This window comes from Cololabis saira, chromosome 2 (genome assembly GCF_033807715.1).
Source record: "Cololabis saira isolate AMF1-May2022 chromosome 2, fColSai1.1, whole genome shotgun sequence".
Taxonomy (NCBI): domain Eukaryota; kingdom Metazoa; phylum Chordata; class Actinopteri; order Beloniformes; family Belonidae; genus Cololabis; species Cololabis saira.
Window position 1 is genome coordinate 21,663,760 of NC_084588.1, and position 18,104 is coordinate 21,681,863.

The 18,104-nt window shown below is 43.1% G+C and overlaps 1 protein-coding gene across 2 annotated transcripts; it reads right to left on the minus strand.

Moving 5' to 3' along the window:
* Window positions 1-2: 2 nt before the first annotated feature.
* si:dkey-163f14.6 (uncharacterized) lies at window positions 3-13,376 on the minus strand. 2 transcript variants are annotated; one of them, XM_061740613.1, is made up of 9 exons: window positions 13,253-13,376; window positions 13,007-13,183; window positions 12,090-12,254; window positions 10,324-11,430; window positions 8,930-9,082; window positions 4,281-4,409; window positions 2,482-2,694; window positions 2,288-2,404; window positions 3-1,361 (listed from the first exon to the last, which is right to left on the minus strand). In XM_061740613.1, the coding sequence occupies exons 1-9, from the start codon at window positions 13,299-13,301 to the stop codon at window positions 1,207-1,209; spliced, it is 2,265 nt and encodes a 754-aa protein (XP_061596597.1). In that variant the 5' UTR covers window positions 13,302-13,376; the 3' UTR covers window positions 3-1,206. The 2 variants fall into 2 exon arrangements, with proteins under 2 accessions (XP_061596597.1, XP_061596606.1); XM_061740622.1 differs by lacking the exon at window positions 4,281-4,409.
* Window positions 13,377-18,104: the final 4,728 nt, after the last annotated feature.

Consider the following 18,104-nt stretch of genomic DNA (forward strand, 5'->3'; position numbering starts at 1 on the left):
TGTATTTTACAGCGAATGAAAATCTGTCCATCAGTCTGCCTTTGAATGTTACTCTGTGGTCATGTAACAGATATGTCAAGTCATATTACCTCAATATTGTTTTTTTTCCTTTATCTTGAGTGAAAATAAATATATTTCTGTTATAACAGCACACGTCTGCTTTAATAATTATAGGAACCTCCAAATGGGCATTATTACAGAGTGAAGTTTGCAATAAATTGAGATATTTACTGCTCAACATCTCATCAACTTCGATGCTGTGTGGTCTTCACGTGCACAACTAAAATGACTGCTGTGCTGATTGTAAATGATATGCGTTACCTAGATGCTTCTTAATCATTGAATAGGAAGTAAGAGAGTTTTTTTTTTTAATCTATTGAGGTTGTACTGGATATTCATCTTAACAGAAATTCACCTCAATCAACTCTAACATAAAATCATCTGGTCCCTACCAGGTTCTTAAATTTGGTGAATACAACTTTAGTCGAACCACATATTCCACATAAAAAATATAAAATACATATTCCTTTAAGTATGTTGGTTTATCCAGATTCTTTAAAAACTGAAACTGTGCTGTTTGTTTTAAATAGAAGCCTTCAAAACAAGCCATGCTTGTGCAGGCTTTTTCTAATTAAAATGTTATAACCTGTATCAGTTAACATGCTAAGTAAGGGCATGTAAAGTCTGAGATGCCTGGAAAGCTGCTGGATTCAATGTTATCTTTCCTGCTCTTGTAACTTTCAGATTGGCAGCAACAGTTCAATCACTAAGATCCCTGATGTCTTTCCTTTTAGGCATTGTGTTAACACAGACTTGGATGCTTCAGACCATCAAACTGCAACTATAAAACCATAAAAGAATCAATAAGATAACATGGTCTTGTGAGAAATGTCATACATATTAGCTTTTGCTTGAAGGGACTATGCTTATAAATTAACAACAAAAAAACACATTTTAGTGATAATCCTAATCAGGGCTGCTTATTTTCATAGAGAAACTGAGCTAAAGAAAAATAGAAAAAAATGTTTAATGATTACCTGAACAAAAGAGTAGAAATGATTATAAATTATTCAGATTATTCAGTACATGACTTTCTCATTATGTGAAATACAAAATACAGACAGTAGAATATTGAGCATTTACAGAGAGCATACTCCAGCCTACAGTAGGATGCCAGTCTCAGGCCTGACAGAGATGCTTTGATGCTCAGCCTGCAGTGTTTGCTGTTTCCCTTGGCAGGCATGTCTTCCAGCTGTAGGGAGACAGACGATGGGAGGCTGGACAGGCACATTTATGCCCTCCTCTTCTATTCACACACAAATGGGAGCAACCTCCATTCTCCCGACTGCACTCATTAACATCTGGAAAGGAGAAAATGTTGTTAAAACTCAACACTCATACACACTGTCACTTCAGTAACATTTTGAGGTTGAATGGTTTTTACATGTTAACAAAGGTAACATTAACCAGATCAACTTAGGCCCCGTTTACACGGAGCAAAAACGGAGGCGTTTTCATGCGTTTTGGCCGTTCGTTTACACGAAAAACGGAGGTCAAAGTCACCAAAAACGATCATTTCTGAAAACTCCGGCCAAAGTGGAGATTTTCAAAAACTCAGTTTTCACGTTTGCGTCTAAACAGAGGAAAACGGAGATTTAGGCTTCAGAACGTCACATTATGCAACAGAAACGTCACCAGCGTCATGTGTGCGACCTGTGTTTACAATTAGTTTGGCCACCGTCAATATTTTCTTGTATTTTACCTGTTTTATATCAATTTTTTTATATTAAGTCACACTTAAAAGTAACTCCACTTCTCTGTCACTCCAAACGAAAGACTCTCGTTCCGTCTTGGAAGTAAAGCCTGAATTATGGTCCCGCGTTAAATCGACGCAGAGCCTACGGCGTAGGGTACGTGGCGATGCGCGCCGTACAGTGTGCGTCGCTGCGTACCCTACGCCGTAGGTTCTGCGTTGGTGTAACGCGGAACCATAAATCAGCCTTAACTGGAAGTTACACGTGTCATTTGTTGATGTTTTTCCAGGATTCTGATTGGCTGGCATGACGTTAAAAGCGTATTTAATGCGGATTCGTGTAAACGAAGAGATTTTGAAAACAATCTCGTGTAAACGATGGAATTTTTCAAAACGTAGAAAGAGATGCAAGACTCTCCACAAGAGACTCAAGCGTCAATCATGTGTTATGTCTGTGTTTTGAACCCATTGTCCATGTTACATACACCACAGTGGTACATGTGTGTATTATTGAGCTAACATGACCTTACTGACCCTTGCATCGCTGGCCATCCTTTTGGAGTGTGTATCCACGAGGGCAGATACAACGGTGGGAACCTGGCAAGTTTATACACTGCCACTCACACGTTTCTTCCAGGCACTCATTTATATCTGTGCACACAAGACACAGGCATTGAAGAAATATGTTGATAAAATGTACACACGTGAAAATATGATCATTTTCTGACCTAAGCACTTCTGGTTTAGAGATGGTGTTGTTGAATTTTCAGGCGGTGTGGTCGGTTGTTTCCTGTATCCAGCTGGACACTCTGCAATGCAGCTGTGTCCGTCTCCAGCCAAGATGTGCCCGAACGTGCAGGAACATCTGTAGGATCCTGGTGAGTTGTGGCACCGCTGCAGACATGGCCCGAGTCCCAGATTAACAGCACACTCGTCTATATCTGGACAAAATAAGAGCATTTACAAGAATAATGCAACTGGGTCAACCTTACACTTGTCCCTCATACACAGTCTAAGACTCATTTTTGGTAGCATGTTTGTCAAGATTACTTTTTCACATCTATTTTAATTTTCCATCAAACGCAAAATTAACGTCCGATGGGGTGGGGAGGATCTGGCTGGAATAATGTGATCCTTCCCCGCGCTACGTCTGGCCGAGAAGCCCCACCCCGTCGGGTGAAAAGAAGCATTCTGTTCACTCCTCAAGTAAAGGAGCAGACCTGAGCTCAGTGCAGGGCCCTCCTGGGGTTGGCAGAGGGGAGCAATGCCCAGAACTGACTTAGGTAGGAGCGCTGGGTGAAAAAAATGGGAAAAAATCAGGGATAAAAATATAATAATTAAAAAAGAAAAAGCAAAAAAAAAAAAGCGCCACATGAAAACAGTAGAATAAGGGGTCCTGCCTAAATGGTGGCAAATGTTACAATCTTTGAACTTGAAATGTAAGTGCAAAGACCAGTGACGTGTCATATTGATACAAGGTTGGATGAGATTGATAAGTCTGAAGTGGAATTTGCATGTTTTTTTTTCTTAAAATTTTTCTTTTTTTAACCAGTGACTATAAAAAGAGTAAAAAAACTGCAAAATTTTGTGGGGGAGAAAACATCTTTGCATGTTGCTTTTTCTCTTTTTTTGTCTACAGTGCAACTGAAAAAACAAAAACAATTCATTAATTTACTTAAAATGTTAAATTAATGTTGCATTTTAAACATTATGGAATTTGGAAATCAAATCTCTATGAAGACACTCATTTAAACATATACAGTATTGTCCATTACATTTTTACAGATTGCTCTCATGCCCCCTTAGGGCATCAATTTGTTGAAAACCTGGTTGTGATTTTTGATTGCACATTTAAATTTCATAAACAGATTAGTCCTTGTTGATTAGTTGAAACCATGCTTAGTTACGCCTGCTTTTACGACTGCATGACTGGATTATTGTAATTCTTTGTTTCTGGGTTTAGCTCAGTCGTGTCTCTTTCAGATTCAGCTGGTATCGAAATGTTGCAGCTTGGCTCTTAACTGGGACCAGAAATAGTGAGTATGTCACTGCAGTTTTGCCGTCACTCCACTTCCACTTTAGGATAGTTAAAGCTTTATTTATTCTTTCTAAGCTTCTAAATGATTAAGAGCCACCATATTTATCCGAGCTTATACATGTTCACGGTCCATTCAGAGCACTGCGATCTTCCAGATGGTCCTTGATGTTCCCAGATCTAGACTTAAAAATAAAGGTCTCAGTTGCTGATTCCTTTCTGCGAAACAGCTTACTGCGACAAATTAGAAATGCTAAAACTGTTGATGTATACAAATCCTTCCTCAAGACTCATTAACACTCATAAGCCTTCAAATTGGAGGCAAATATGTTATGTTTTTCCTTTATTTCTTTCAGTGTGCATTAGTCAACTCTGTTTTGTGCTGCTATATGACCTTGACCAAACTGAAATTTGGATGATGATCAAAGTGAGGCCAGCTGAAATTACTGTTCCATTCTGCCAAAAGTGTTATTTTTGCAAATGTTCCCCAACCTTGACAATGCCCATATGCAGTGTGTTGTCTGTAGCCGGCTGGACAGAGGCAGTGGAAGCTCCCTGGAGAGTTAATACATCCAAAAATACAGCGTGTGACAGCCACAGGCAGCAGACACTCATCAACATCTGGAAAAGTGGAGAGAAAAATAGTTTGTTTGTTTGATGTAAATGACCTTAACAGACAGAAATACACAGGTACAAACATCTAAATCAGGTCAGGAGGTCTGGTCAGGAGCTCCAACACTGCTGACACGTCTGCTGACCCCCCACACTCATCTAAATCTAGATTCAAACACAAACATGCACAACAACAAAAACCTGAAGTGATCCAAAACAAGGTGACTTACCTTGTACTTCTACTGGATTTACATGGTGAACAAATTTAGTAAAATACAACTACATATGGACACTTTCACAGCTAAACAAACACACACAGGCTATGCTGACATAAAAGAGATGAGCAGATGAAAGGTATTGGACTACTCAGGATTAAGCTGGAATGTGAAACATCATTGACGCGTGTCCCTGTTGGCCTGTAATGAGGAAACCATAACACAGATGTTTTCTTGCATCCTGTTGCTCAGACAGGAAAGAGATCCCTTGGAAAAGTATTGCTGTATAGTAGATCTGCTGTGCATTAAACCACTAATTCCCTAACATTTCGTGTGTACCTATAGTCATGTGCAAAAGTTAATACCCTTCTTTTAACCCTTTCAGTCATGAATCATGACTACTTTCCTCGGGATTTCTTTCCCCCGAGTGTTTATTATTTACCAAAGTTTTCAAGGAGTTTGTGACATGTCCACAAGAGTGGAGAACATGCGTTTATAATTCTGACTGTTTAAATATGGTTTTAACAAAAGAAGGGCTAAAGTAAGATTATGTGAGCACTATGGTATACTTGTTTAACTAATGTGTTCTCATTATGTGAAACGTGTTTCAAAAACATTTAAACTCCCAACTTTAAAATAACTCTTCTGTCAGTCAAACCAGAAAGTACAGTCTGACTGACTGGAATCTATCAATATATCAGACAATGAATATGACAAACATTCTCTCCAAAATTAACTTTAGTTTATCTATCAAGTGTCTATCTACAGTTGAAAAAATCTGTCTTGTATGGAAATCACAGACCTTGACTACGTCTGCAGCCATTCCCGATCCACTGACTGCAACACACTTGGCCAAACCATGATACACTTCCAATCTATGCATGTATCCAGAGCTTTCACCATTTGAGCTCTGTAAGGTGGGAAATCCTCAGCATCTGTAGCCCCACTGGCACTACTGCTAGCATTTGCTAATCGTCTTTTATTCCTGCAAGCCATTCATCATTACTGCCACCATCGGCACCCTCACTTGACTCAACGGTATTTGCTCCCCTGTCTTGTGGGCTTTTTCTGTCTCTGTGTGCGCCTGACCTCTACAGAACATAAAGATGCGGATCATTACTCTCATAACAGAACTAATTTGCACAAAATATTGGAATATTCTCATAAAAAGAAAAATTACATATAACATCAATTAATTTATTTACAGACAATAAAGTTACTGCAGATTTCAAAGATTTCAGATTTCAAAAACAACAAAGCCACAGTATTTGTATGAACCTTAGTTAAATAATAGCCAACAATGCATGATGTCCAGTCTAGTACACACGTGAGTAATAACAATTTCTTCCCACCACAAAACCAATACTTGGAACTTTCAGTAATTATATTACTCAATGGCTGTTGCTTGATGTCACCATATTTTTTTTTTTCTGCATGGAAGGGTCTCTTCTTGAATAGCAGGATTAGACCGCTTTTAGTGCCCTGTGCAAAACTTCTGGCCTTCCAGCGACCATCTTGCTTTTGGCTACTGTTCTTTTGAACAACGGTTGACGGGTGGGTGGAAGAGTATGGGACGACACACTAGCGTCCACTGCAACAACTAATGTGCAACTTTGACATCAAGACTTATATACAAGAAAGTGGTTTTTGACCTCTATGCATGAAAAGGATTCCATGTTGTATAAAAAGAAACATTAAACTGTATTAGATCTGATTGTAGTAGATCTCAGACAAACACAACCTCACACAAATAACCTGTAACTTTTTTCACCATGTAATTATTTACTTACAAATCACCCAAATGGAAATAAAAATAAAAATATCATATGGACAGCACTACCCCCTTCCTACTTCTTCTAAGATACAGTAAAAGGGTAAATTACCAGGTGCTGTTATTCACCAACCTTTGATGAAATGGTTTCTTAACAGGTGTGCAGACATTTATACACCATAACATTTTGGTATTTTGCTGGTCTAAAGCATTTAGGTGTGTGTTAACACAATACCAAGAGGGATTGGATTGGATTTTTTGACAACAATTGCTCTTCCAAAAATATTGCTTACAAGACGTAAGCAATATTTTTGGAAGAGCAATTGTTGTCAAAAAATCCAAATGGAAAAGGATTATTTATTCATTTCCAGTCAATTTGGAGTAAATATGTTCTACGATGAGGACTTTGGCAAATGTCTTGAATACTGGTCATAGAAATAATAAAAAAGAAGCTAAATGTCAGACCTCATGGAGCATGTTAGATGTCCGTGTAAGCAAGATTAGAAGAAAAATGAAAAAATTGTTAATTTGGAAGGGTTGTCAAGAGAAAGCCTCCCCTGTATAAGAATGTCATGAAAATATGACTGAGGTTTGTACAATTGCATCTAAATAAATCACAGTCTCAAGAAGTCTCCATTCACCAAGTATGAATGGAGTGTATGAATAAATCGAATCCCTTATTATTATGTGAGTAAAGTGGAGTTCTTCTACCCCTCTGCAGCTTGCCGTCACTGAGTAAACTATGAACTTGTCTGGATATCAACATTTTCAGAAGGTGACAGTGATGCATTTTGTCTGACAACTAAATCTTGGTTGATATTGGGTCATGAAACAGAACAAAGCTCTGAGGCACACCGGTAAATCCAGATGAAAATAACAAGGTTTTGTAATGGCCTATTCAAAATCCAGATCTCAACCCAACTGAAATTCTATGGTCTCTGCAAAACAATGTGAGACACTGATGAAGTCACATGCAAAAGCCCTGCTTCAAGTTAATGCTGCTTAAAGTGGATGTACAACATCGAGGAGGGCTTTATCTGCATGATTTTAACTTTTGGGCTTTATTTCTGTTGAAGAAATTATGGCGCAGAGTTAAAACATTATATGTTACAATCAGATGTGTGCACTCTAACACACACTATTTTTTTGGGGGGGTTGGGCTCTAGTGGCCCTTTATTCAAGTTGCAGACAGGAAGGGGGTAGAGAGAGAGAACGGGGATGACATGCAGCAAAGGTGCGCAGGTTATTAGAACCTGCGACCACTGCAGGAGGACTGTAGCCTCAGTATATGAGCCGCTTGCTTAAACCACTGCGCCACCAAGCGGCCCCTAACACACACTATTAAAGGATTAGGTGCTACTGACTTGCATGACTCTATTTGTGCGCTTTGGGTTCAACATCTTTGTAACTTCTGACACACCTCTATAGAGGACCCTACTGGAAAGAAAGTCCTCTGTGAAACAAAGACTCAAATAGAGCCTCATTTGTCTTCTGCGAACTGTCAAAAAGGAATGTTTATGAGCTATTTTCCTCCCCAATGCAGTGGAAACAGCTGAACTGCTGTAACTGGACAGCAGAGCTGTCTGGGAGATTTGCAAGGCCCTGTGTGAAATGGTCAGGGGGGGCCCTCGGCGCGAAATTTTTGGGTTTTTCGGGTCGGATAGGGTGTCTATATGCGCAATTTTAACTCTCCAATTAGCAAAATACTGGATACCTTCCCCTGCCTCATCATCATTTGGCTTGCCTCGATGCGGGGCCCCACGGCTGCTTGAGGCCCGGTCGGATCGGTGATTTTTGTAACAAATTGATCAAACAAGACTTTCAGAGAGGCATTAAACTCTTCCATTTTCTTTAGTTTTTTTCTTTTTTCATCCCCTGATGGAAATTCCCTGAATCTGTCTCGTTCTCTCGACATTTTGTGACAGTTTGTTACACACTCCACCCATCTGGATCAGAGCAGCTTGTGTCTGCGCTTGGTCTGATCAGTTGTATTGAACAACAGACACGCGCATCATTGCACATATATTTATTGATATGCACAGACTAGTACACATTTAGGTCTGTAATGGAACGTGAAAAAAAAAAAAAAAAGAAGCCCAAAGCGCAAGGCCCCGTGCGGTCGCACGGTTCGCACACCCCTTGCGGCGGCCCTGCTGGACAGGATCATGTCAAAGTACTCGCTTGTAATTATATTCCTCCAACGTATCATCAACACCATCTTCTAATGGTGCTCTTGAATTATAGGTTTTCAGTGAGTAGGCTGTGATGTGTATCTTATAAAGTAAAAGATGTGACATGCGGTTTAAGTCCTACAGCAGTGACATAAATTTCACGGCTCTCTTCTGTTGTCTGTGAGCCGTGAAACATCAAACACAGAGTGGAGGAATTAGCTATTTTCTCACGTGTGATGTAGATTCCCTGTTGTGCTGTGACATGTCTCAGTCGCTATTAAAAAGAGGCTGTGGCATCCACAGAGGATTCAGGAGGAATGTTTCAGAGCAAACACAGATAAAAATACAACAACAACGCATTAATGTAGTCACCTCGACATGTTAGACCGTCATCCAGCAGAGTAAATCCAGGTTTGCAGTGACACTTAACTGTGGTCTGTGTCTGATTGGAGCTCTGATTGTACATCTGGGAGGGAGAGCACAGCTGGGAACAGCCTCCATTGTTGATTGAACATGGTGTCAAATCTAAAGCAGAAGAAGTAACAGGATTATCAGAACCATCTTTTGAACTCTTCTGAACAGTTAACCCCCTTGTGTTTTTTGCTTGTAAAATGCAAGTAAAGTTATAAAACTCAAATCAGAAGAGGCTACCCATAATAGGAGAACGCTGGATGCCAAAATGTCTTGTTTGAAGGAAATACCAAAGTTATAACCAAAAAAATAGGTCTATTATTAGATGGTAAGGAGTGTAAACCTGATCTAGGCACCAAAATAATGCACACTTAGGGAGATTTAGAATAAATGTAAAAATTGATTATTTATTTACAGCAAAATAGCAATTAATGTTAGCTCAGAGGGCAATTAGGCTAAGTGAAAATAAATTGTGATTTTTAATCCTTGAAGTGACAGGGTCCTTGCTGACAAACTGAGGTATTTTTCACTCTGTATCTGTGCAAAAAGCACTGCTATCTTGTTATAAGTCTTTACAAGGCGACTGCCAATGTCGGGCAAAAAAACCCAACACAAAATGAGAAGCGTGTATGGCCTCTGTTTCCACAATTGGATCTGTAGTTACACATTTATGAATGGATGGATGGCTGCTAGAAGCAAGTCTGACCCACTGGGCAAACTTCAAACCAAAGGTGAGCAGCTGTCTTGCAGTCTATTATTTCTTAATTTCATTTTAGATCAGATTACGGTACATTTTTTTTCAGGATAGTAGGGGGTTAAAGAGACAGCTTTTAGAAGAGAGGGACAATAAAGATGCCGAAGCAGTGAACGGCGTAAGCAAAATCTTTTATTATTTCAATTTTTTTTTTCTTTTTTCTTTTTGTTTTTAGCTCAGTGCATCCTGTTATAGGTGTGGAGGGACAGTTGCTTTCACAACATAGTCCAAAGGACGCTAGACAACACTTCCTAAATTGACCAAATATTCCTTCAAATGACATTGATTGAAACTGATCATTTGAGACTGTGCTCTTCTGGACCAAGATTTGTAATGTCATCCCTTGAAATATGATCAGTGCAGTGGATATTTCACTGCCTTCAGAGATCCATGATCGAATCCCACCATTGTTGGTAATTTGGCCATAGAAGGAAGTAAAAACTGGTAAGACATGGTTTGGCTTGTTTAAAATTTGAATTGCCTTTGCATGAAGTGAATTTCATTCACATGCTTAAATAACACATAGATGAATGTGTGTATTGGGATCTTCGAAATCCAGTGTATTTGTTGAAATGATATCTTATAAAACACCACCACCTACCCAGACAAACAGGTGTGACTCCGCTCCAGGTCCCTCCTTGCTGGCAGTAACTGTGCACATCTCCATGAGCCAGAGTATATCCGGGGTAGCAAGTATATTGAATATATTGTCTGGATTCTCGAGGGCCTGGATTTTCAACATTATAAAAGTAATAAGTCCCATGAGCAGGAACAGGAGGGTATGGGCACACAGGTTGTCTGCTGACGTTCAGAAAAGGTGAAATTGGTTTGAAGGTCATTGTAAAGTTGTTGTTTTCAGTCCTTGTAGATCTCAAGTCAGTGTTGTTGGAGATATATGAAGGAACAGCGTTCCCATCAGGCAGCTGTGATTTCATATTTGACAGGGTGAAGCGGAGAAATGCTGAGGTTGCTGGGGATGAAGTGGAAAAATCCAAAGTTGTCTCATGTGATTGATCAGTGGCTTTATTTTGCTCTATGAACTGAGTTTGAGGCAGAAAAGGAGACTTGAAGCCACTTTCAGCCTGTTGGACTTTGTTTCCAGCCGTTACTACTTCAGAGGGAGTTACGTTATCTTGAGACGGAGCAGCTTCTTTAAATCCAAGCACGGGAAGAGAAACGTTGGTGTAATGACGCAGTGAGGTTTGCCTGAGAGCAACATTTGTGGAAGTAGTGACAGCTGGTGCATGGGTGGAAGAAAATGATGATGGCGAAAATGTTGAATGCTCTGTTTCTGACGCTGATGACAAGGCAGATGAGACAGTGATGGATAAACTGTGTTTTGTGGCAGAAATTTGTGTAACTTCCTCCATCTTTCCTACTTCTTCCCGTGACATTGTGACCTCTGAGCCACGTTTCCCACTTCCTTGGTTTGCCTGGACCACATCGTGGGCTTTTAAACTTGTAATGTGATCATGCGTCTTCGGGGGAATTTCTGTTGTGATAACATTCATTCTTTCACTGTTGAACAAACTAGTTGGTGTGCTTGGTAATAGACCAAATTTGACGTCCACTTCTTTAGAGGCTGCCTTTGTCACAATGTCAGAGTGGGAATGTTGTCGGCTCTTCACACCTGCAGAGGACTGCAGGTTCTGGTAAGAGTTTGATTTTCCCACGTTGATGCTTGAAACTGAGCTCATTATGTCTGTCTCTATCAGGAATAAGAAAGAAAAAAAAGATCAAACAGCTAAAAGCTGAGGACAGAGTAAGTCTTTTATGCATACATTTTCATACATGTGTAAATACATTGCAAAGCATGACGCAAAGCTATTAAAAAGGGGACATATCAATATTTACATGCTTGAGACACATTCTGGTCTCAGAATACCAACTCAAAAATTCTGAGATAACACAATTACGTTACTCTGTTTAGAGCTGCCTAGGTTTAGAAGTATGTGATCCAATGAGCAGTTCAATTCTGCAGGGTCCAGTGACATCACAGACTCAGATAGTAGTAGAATTATCCAGTGACCCCATCTTCATCGCCACCCAACTTCACATTGATACCTTGGAAGTGGGTAACACAAAGCTGTATGGCCAATTTTGAAGGAGCTTCACCACACAGGAAAGGGGGATAGAGTAGAGTTGCGTGACTGACTCCACCTCTACCCTCCCCCATCCCCCACAAAACCAACTGCTATGAAGAGAGCTGTAAAGGCAAAGTTGATAAGAGAGCTTTTGTGCTCTATCTCTGTAATATTTTCATCAAATGATGTTACTAACATTAATGATAGTCTTCTTTCAGAGGTAGTCCAAAGCCGTCGTCTACAATTTCTCTGGTTTAACATCTGAAGGCTTATCCACACTCACCTTTGCATACAGGCTTTGTGCTGTTCCAGGAGTGGCCCTTGCAGTATAACATGGAGGGCCCATGTAAGTGAAAGCCACTGTTACAGCTGTACACTGCCCAGGAGCCATCCTGATTCACACTGCTCGTTCCATGGATGATCTCTCCAGGGTCGGAGCAGCCGGAGCCTGATGGAAGACAAAATAATGCTGGAATAAATAAGAAATTACCCCTTTGTGTTTCATTAATTTCATTAAGACCTAACACAAACTTGACCTACTGTATCTGTATTTGTCATTAGCTGTATGCAGAGCAGATATAAGACTGATTTATTTATTTAAAGGTTTAGATTATAGGGACAATGCACATTAATAACACATTTAAACCAATGTAAAATGTGCCGGAATTAGCCAAAAAGGCTATTTTGCATCCGCTGTCCCTGGACTGGTGTAAAAATAGTCAACCTAAAAGAAAGAATTATTAGATACAATCAATAAAACATTTCCGAATAAAAAGGTTATATCAGAATAGAGATTAAGAGGTAAAAACTAAGCTAAAATACATAAACACACAGGTTAACATAAGCTCAACAACAGACAATTGCTACACACGAAAACAGAACAACATGAAGCAGCAACAGTAACATCAGCATTAATAACACAAGACACAATAACACACTAACAGGCCAAACACAAACAAGACAAAAGCACTAAACACAGAATAAAAAGCCATGCACAAAAAGCAACATTATGACTAGACAAACTAATAGGCAACATGACAGGTGACATCAGACAAACACCGACAGGCAGGGCAGCAAGCCAGGAAAATTACGCACTAAAATTCAATGTTGACAGCCTTGACCACTAATTAACCACTTTTTTAAATAGACTGATGACAACAACACAGAAAGAAATATCTAAAATTCCACTAAAGTCCTCACCAACACAGACTGGCGGGTCCCGGGACCAGTGTCCAGACACACAGCTGTTGCTTTTATATCCATGGAGTTTGTAACCAGGATTACACTGGAAGATCACCAGCAGTCCACCATAACGGAAGAATGTCTGTCCGTTGTCCAGGTTCCTCAGAGCATTGCATGATCCCATGTCTCCACACACTGTAGACAGTTTCACAATCAACGTCTTCTCTCTCAAGAAAGAACTTTAATGTTGACCTCAAGAAATACCTGGAACGGCGAAGCAAACTAGCGCGACAAGTGCTGCCAGAGGTCCCATCTGAATGCGTGCTCAGGACGACACTGCTCTGCAGAGCTGAGGCTCCGGGGAAGGAATGGGAGGAGGAGTGAAGGACTTGGAGAGAAAGTGGGATGATTAGTGGAAGTGGACAAGCTGGAGTTTTACACATGGTAGGAAGTTACCACGTTGCATAATCACTGAGCACTCTGACAGATGGAGACAGAGGTAACAAATGCTGTTTTTCTGCCATGTAGCAAATAATTACTACTTGTATTTATTCTTAAAATGACTTAAAAAATATGCTTTGCACATTAACATCCAGTTTAAAAATGGTCCCTTCACTTGTTTTTAAATCCTGTTTTTAAACCCTTCTCAGACCTTGTCCACCTACCATGTGTGCTGCTGAAGTATTGAGTAAAATCTGAACCTGTTATTTACTCTGGTTGATAGGATGTCTGGGCCTGTTTAACTGCTCTCACTGTTTGTAATTATGGTGGGCTGGATGCCAGAGGGAAGAACATTATAAACACACAAACACACCCTGAAACACACATTCAGGAAAAAAAGACACCAATATTACAGCTAATTAAGTAATGGAAATGTTTACCAGCAGTGTTTATATTTTTCCCTTAGAGTCTTCAGTCATTCATACTTGTAACACTACATGTAAGCGGCATCCATGTTCTTAGGTACATATGTGCAAACCTTTACCCAGATATCGATAACTGGACGTATATCAGAGCTACAGACTTAGCATTTAAATTTTTTGTTGAATACTAAGCTCATAGTTAAAACTGGGCTGGAAAATTGCACATTTCATTGACAGATGTCTGTAATGAAGTGAAGTTTTCTTTTTATTTATATACATGTACATGAGTGCAAGGGCATGTTAGAGACATCTTGGATTAGTATATAGTAGAGTACATCATCATAATGTCAAATATGTTGCAACCTAATTTACTGAATATTTAAATAAAAACCAACACAATAAGATTTAATCATAGTTTTAAATATTTAAACAAAAATTAGATAGAGAATACTGAGTGTAGTGGTGCTTAGGAAGAGACAGTTACACTAAAGTAAAACGTATGTGAAGACCTGCTTAAAGGGGACCTATTATGGCATCTAATACCTATTTTAAACAGGCCTTGAATGTCTTAAAAACAAGCTTTTGATTGTTTTTGCTAAATAAATTAGAAATTCCCCTGCTTGAACCGCCACCTTACTGTGGTGGAGGGGTTTGTGTGCCCGAGTGATCCTAGGAGCTATGTTGTCGGGGGCACTTACGCCCCAGGTAGGGACTCCCATGGCAAACAGGTCCTGGGTGACGGGCCAGACTAAGAGCGGTTCACAAAGCCTAACATGAGAAGAAAGAAACCAAGGACCGTGATGTCGCCCGGATCGGCGTCACTGGGGCCCTGCCCTGGAGCCAGGCCTGGGGTTGGGTCTCGCTGGTAAGCGCCTGGTGGCCAGGTCTTTGCCCGTGGGACCCGGCCGGGCTCAGCCCGAAACGGCGACGTGGGCCCGCCTTCCTGTAGGCCCACCACCCGCAGGAAGGTCCGTGAGAGGCCGGTGCCATGTGGACTGGGTACCAGTCGTGGCGGGGTGCCTCGACGACCCAATCCCGGGCCAAAACCCTCACAGTGACACACACAGGGACATGGAATGTCACCTCGCTGGGGGGGAAGGAGTAGTGGACCCTCCACTACTCTGGAGTTGCCCAGGGTGAGAGGCGGCGGGCTGGTGTGGGCTTGTTTATAGCCCCTCAGCTCAGTCGCCATGTGTTGGAGTTCACCCCAGTGAACGAGAGGGTCGCTTCCCTGCGCCTTCGGGTCGGGAAAAGGTCTCTCACTGTTGTTTGTGCCTACGGGCCGAACAGCAGTGCGGAGTACCTGACATTCTTGGAGTCCCTGGGAGGGGTACTTGATGGTGCTCCAACTGGGGACTCCATTGTTCTACTGGGGGACTTCAACGCTCACGTGGGTAATGACAGTGATACCTGGAGAGGCGTGATTGGGAGGAACGGCCTCCCCGATCTGAACCCGCGCAATGCTTTGTTGTTGGACTTCTGTGCTAGCCACAGTTTGTCCATAACGAACACCATGTTCAAGCATAAGGGTGTCCATCAGTGCACGTGGCACCGGGACACCCTAGGCCGGAGGTCAATGATCGACTTTGCTGTCGTTTCATCTGACCTTCGCCCGCATGTCTTGGACACTCGGGTGAAGAGAGGGGCTGAGCTGTCAACTGATCACCACCTGGTGGTGAGTTGGATGCGCTGGCGGAGGAGGAGGTTGGACAGACCGGGCAGACCCAAACGGATTGTGAGGGTCTGTTGGGAACGTCTGGCTGAGCCCTCTGTCAGGGACATCTTCAACTCCCACCTCCGAGGGAGCTTCTCTCGGATCCCGGGGGAGGTGGGGGACATTGACTCCGAGTGGACCATGTTCTCTGCCTCCATTGTCGACGCGGCGGTTCGAAGTTGTGGACGCAAGGTCTCCGGTGCCTGTCGTGGCGGCAATCCTAGAACCCGGTGGTCGACACGGGAAGTACAGGATGCCGTCAGACTGAAGAAGGAGTCATACCGGGCTATGTTAGCCTGTGGGACTCCTGACGCAGTAGATGGGTACCGGCAGGCCAAGCGAGCCGCGGCTCGGGCAGTCCTGGAGGCAAAAACTCAGCTCTGGGAGGAGTTCGGGGAGGCCATGGAGGAAGACTTTCGGTCGGCCTCGAGGAAATTCTGGAGGACCGTTCGGCGCCTCAGAAGGGGGAAGCAGTACTCTGCCGGCACCGTTTACGGTGTGGGTGGGGAGCTGTTGACCTCGACTGGGGACATTGTCGGACGGTGGAAGGAATACTTCGAGGATCTCCTCAACCCCACTGACATGCCTTCCACTGTGGAAGCAGAGGGTGAGGACTCTGGGGCGTGCTCATCCATCACCCAAGCCGAGGTCACTGAGGTGGTTCATAAGCTCCTCAGTGGCAGGTGTCACACACCGGGCCAGATAGTGACAAAGAGGGAGTCCACACATGAGTCACCAAATTCAAAAATGTAATTTATTAAAGTAAAAATTAAATCAAAATAAACCAAAAGTATATGTAGGTTTAAATGTAGAGTGTCAGTCATGTATGCTGTGTGTGGGTGAATGAAGTATGCTGAGTGCAAGTGTTGTATGCAGGAGGAAAAAATACTTAGTTCCCCATTGGCAGGTGGAAACCCAGAACCAAGCGCAAGTCTGGGAGCAGCAAGAGCGAGCAAGCCAGATCAAGCAAGCCCCTAAATACCCTGGCTCCCACACACACACACACACAGATGAGACCAATTGGGCTGACGAACTGCCAAAATTTCCATCCAGGAAGCAGAATGGCCAATCAAGAGGGAGAGGGCCTGGCCGTCACACAGGGCACCGGGGGTGGATGAGACTCGCCCTGAGTACCTCAAGTCTCTGGATGTCGTAGGGCTGTCTTGGTTGACACGCCTCTGCGACATTGCATGGAGGAAGGGGACAGTACCGCTGGAGTGGCAAACCGGGGTGGTGGTCCCTCTGTTTAAAAAGGGGGACCGGAGAGTGTGTTCCAACTATAGGGGAATCACACTTCTCAGCCTCCCCGGGAAAGTCTACGCCAGGGTACTGGAGAGGAGATTACGGCCGATAGTTGAACCTCGGATTCAGGAGGAACAATGCGGTTTTCGTCCCGGTCGTGGAACACAGGACCAGCTCTATACCCTCCGCAGGGTGCTCGAGGGTTCATGGGAATTTGCCCAACCAGTCCACATGTGTTTTGATGATCTGGGGAAGGCATTTGACCGTGTCCCTCGTGTCATTCTGTGGGGGGCGCTCAGTGAGTATGGAGTCCGGGGCCCTCTATTAAGGGCTGTCCGGTCTCTGTATGATCGAAGCAGGAGTCTGGTCCGTATTGCCGGCAGTAGGTCAGACTTGTTCCCAGTGCATGTTGGACTCCGGCAGGGCTGCCCTTTGTCACCGGTCCTGTTCATAATTTTTATGGACAGGATTTCTAGGTGCAGCCAGGGGCCGGAGGGGATCCGGTTTGGGAACCACAGGATTTCATCTCTGCTTTTTGCGGATGATGTTGTCCTGTTGGCTTCTTCGGACCGGGACCTTGATCATGTGTTGGGGCGGTTTGAGGACGAGTGCGACCCGGCAGGGATGAGAATCAGCACCTCCAAATCCGAGGCTATGGTTCTCCATCGGAAAAGGGTGGCATGCCTTCTCCGGGTGGGTGGAGAAGTCTTGCCTCAGGTGGAGGAGTTCAAGTATCTCGGGATCTTGTTCACGAGTGAGGGAACGATGGAGCGTGAGATTGACAGACGGATCGGTGCAGCATCCGCAGTTATGCGGCCGATGTACCGGACCGTTGTGGTGAAGAGGGAGCTGAGCCGAAAGGCGAAGCTCTCGATTTACCGGTCAATCTACGCACCTACCCTCATCTATGGTCATGAACTTTGGGTAGTGACCGAAAGGACAAGATCGCGGATACAAGTGGCCGAGATGAGTTTCCTCCGCAGGGTGGCTGGACGCTCCCTTAGAGATAGGGTGAGGAGTTCGGTCACCCGGGAGGAGCTCGGAGTCGAGCCGCTGCTCCTTCACATTGAGAGGAGTCAGCTGAGGTGGCTTGGGCATCAGTATTGGATGCCTCCTGGACGCCTCCCTAGGGAGGTGTTCCAGAGATGTCCCACCGGGAGGAGACCCCGGGGAAGACCCAGGACACGCTGGAGAGACTATGTCTCTCGGCTGGCCTGGGAACGCCTCGGACTGCCCCCGGAAGAGCTGGAGGAAGTGTCCGGGGTGAAGGAAGTCTGGGCATCCCTGCTGAGGCTGC

Coding starts and splice junctions, on each gene's coding strand:
- si:dkey-163f14.6 (XM_061740613.1), bottom strand. CDS start 13,301: ATGGGACCTCTGGCAGCACTTGTCGCGCTAGTTTGCTTCGCCGTTCCA. Junction 2,695..4,280: donor TGCATATGGGCATTGTCAAG/GTTGGGGAACAT, acceptor TATTTTGTCCAG/ATATAGACGAGTGTGCTGTT. Junction 1,362..2,287: donor GGATGGCCAGCGATGCAAGG/GTCAGTAAGGTC, acceptor TCTCCTTTCCAG/ATGTTAATGAGTGCAGTCGG.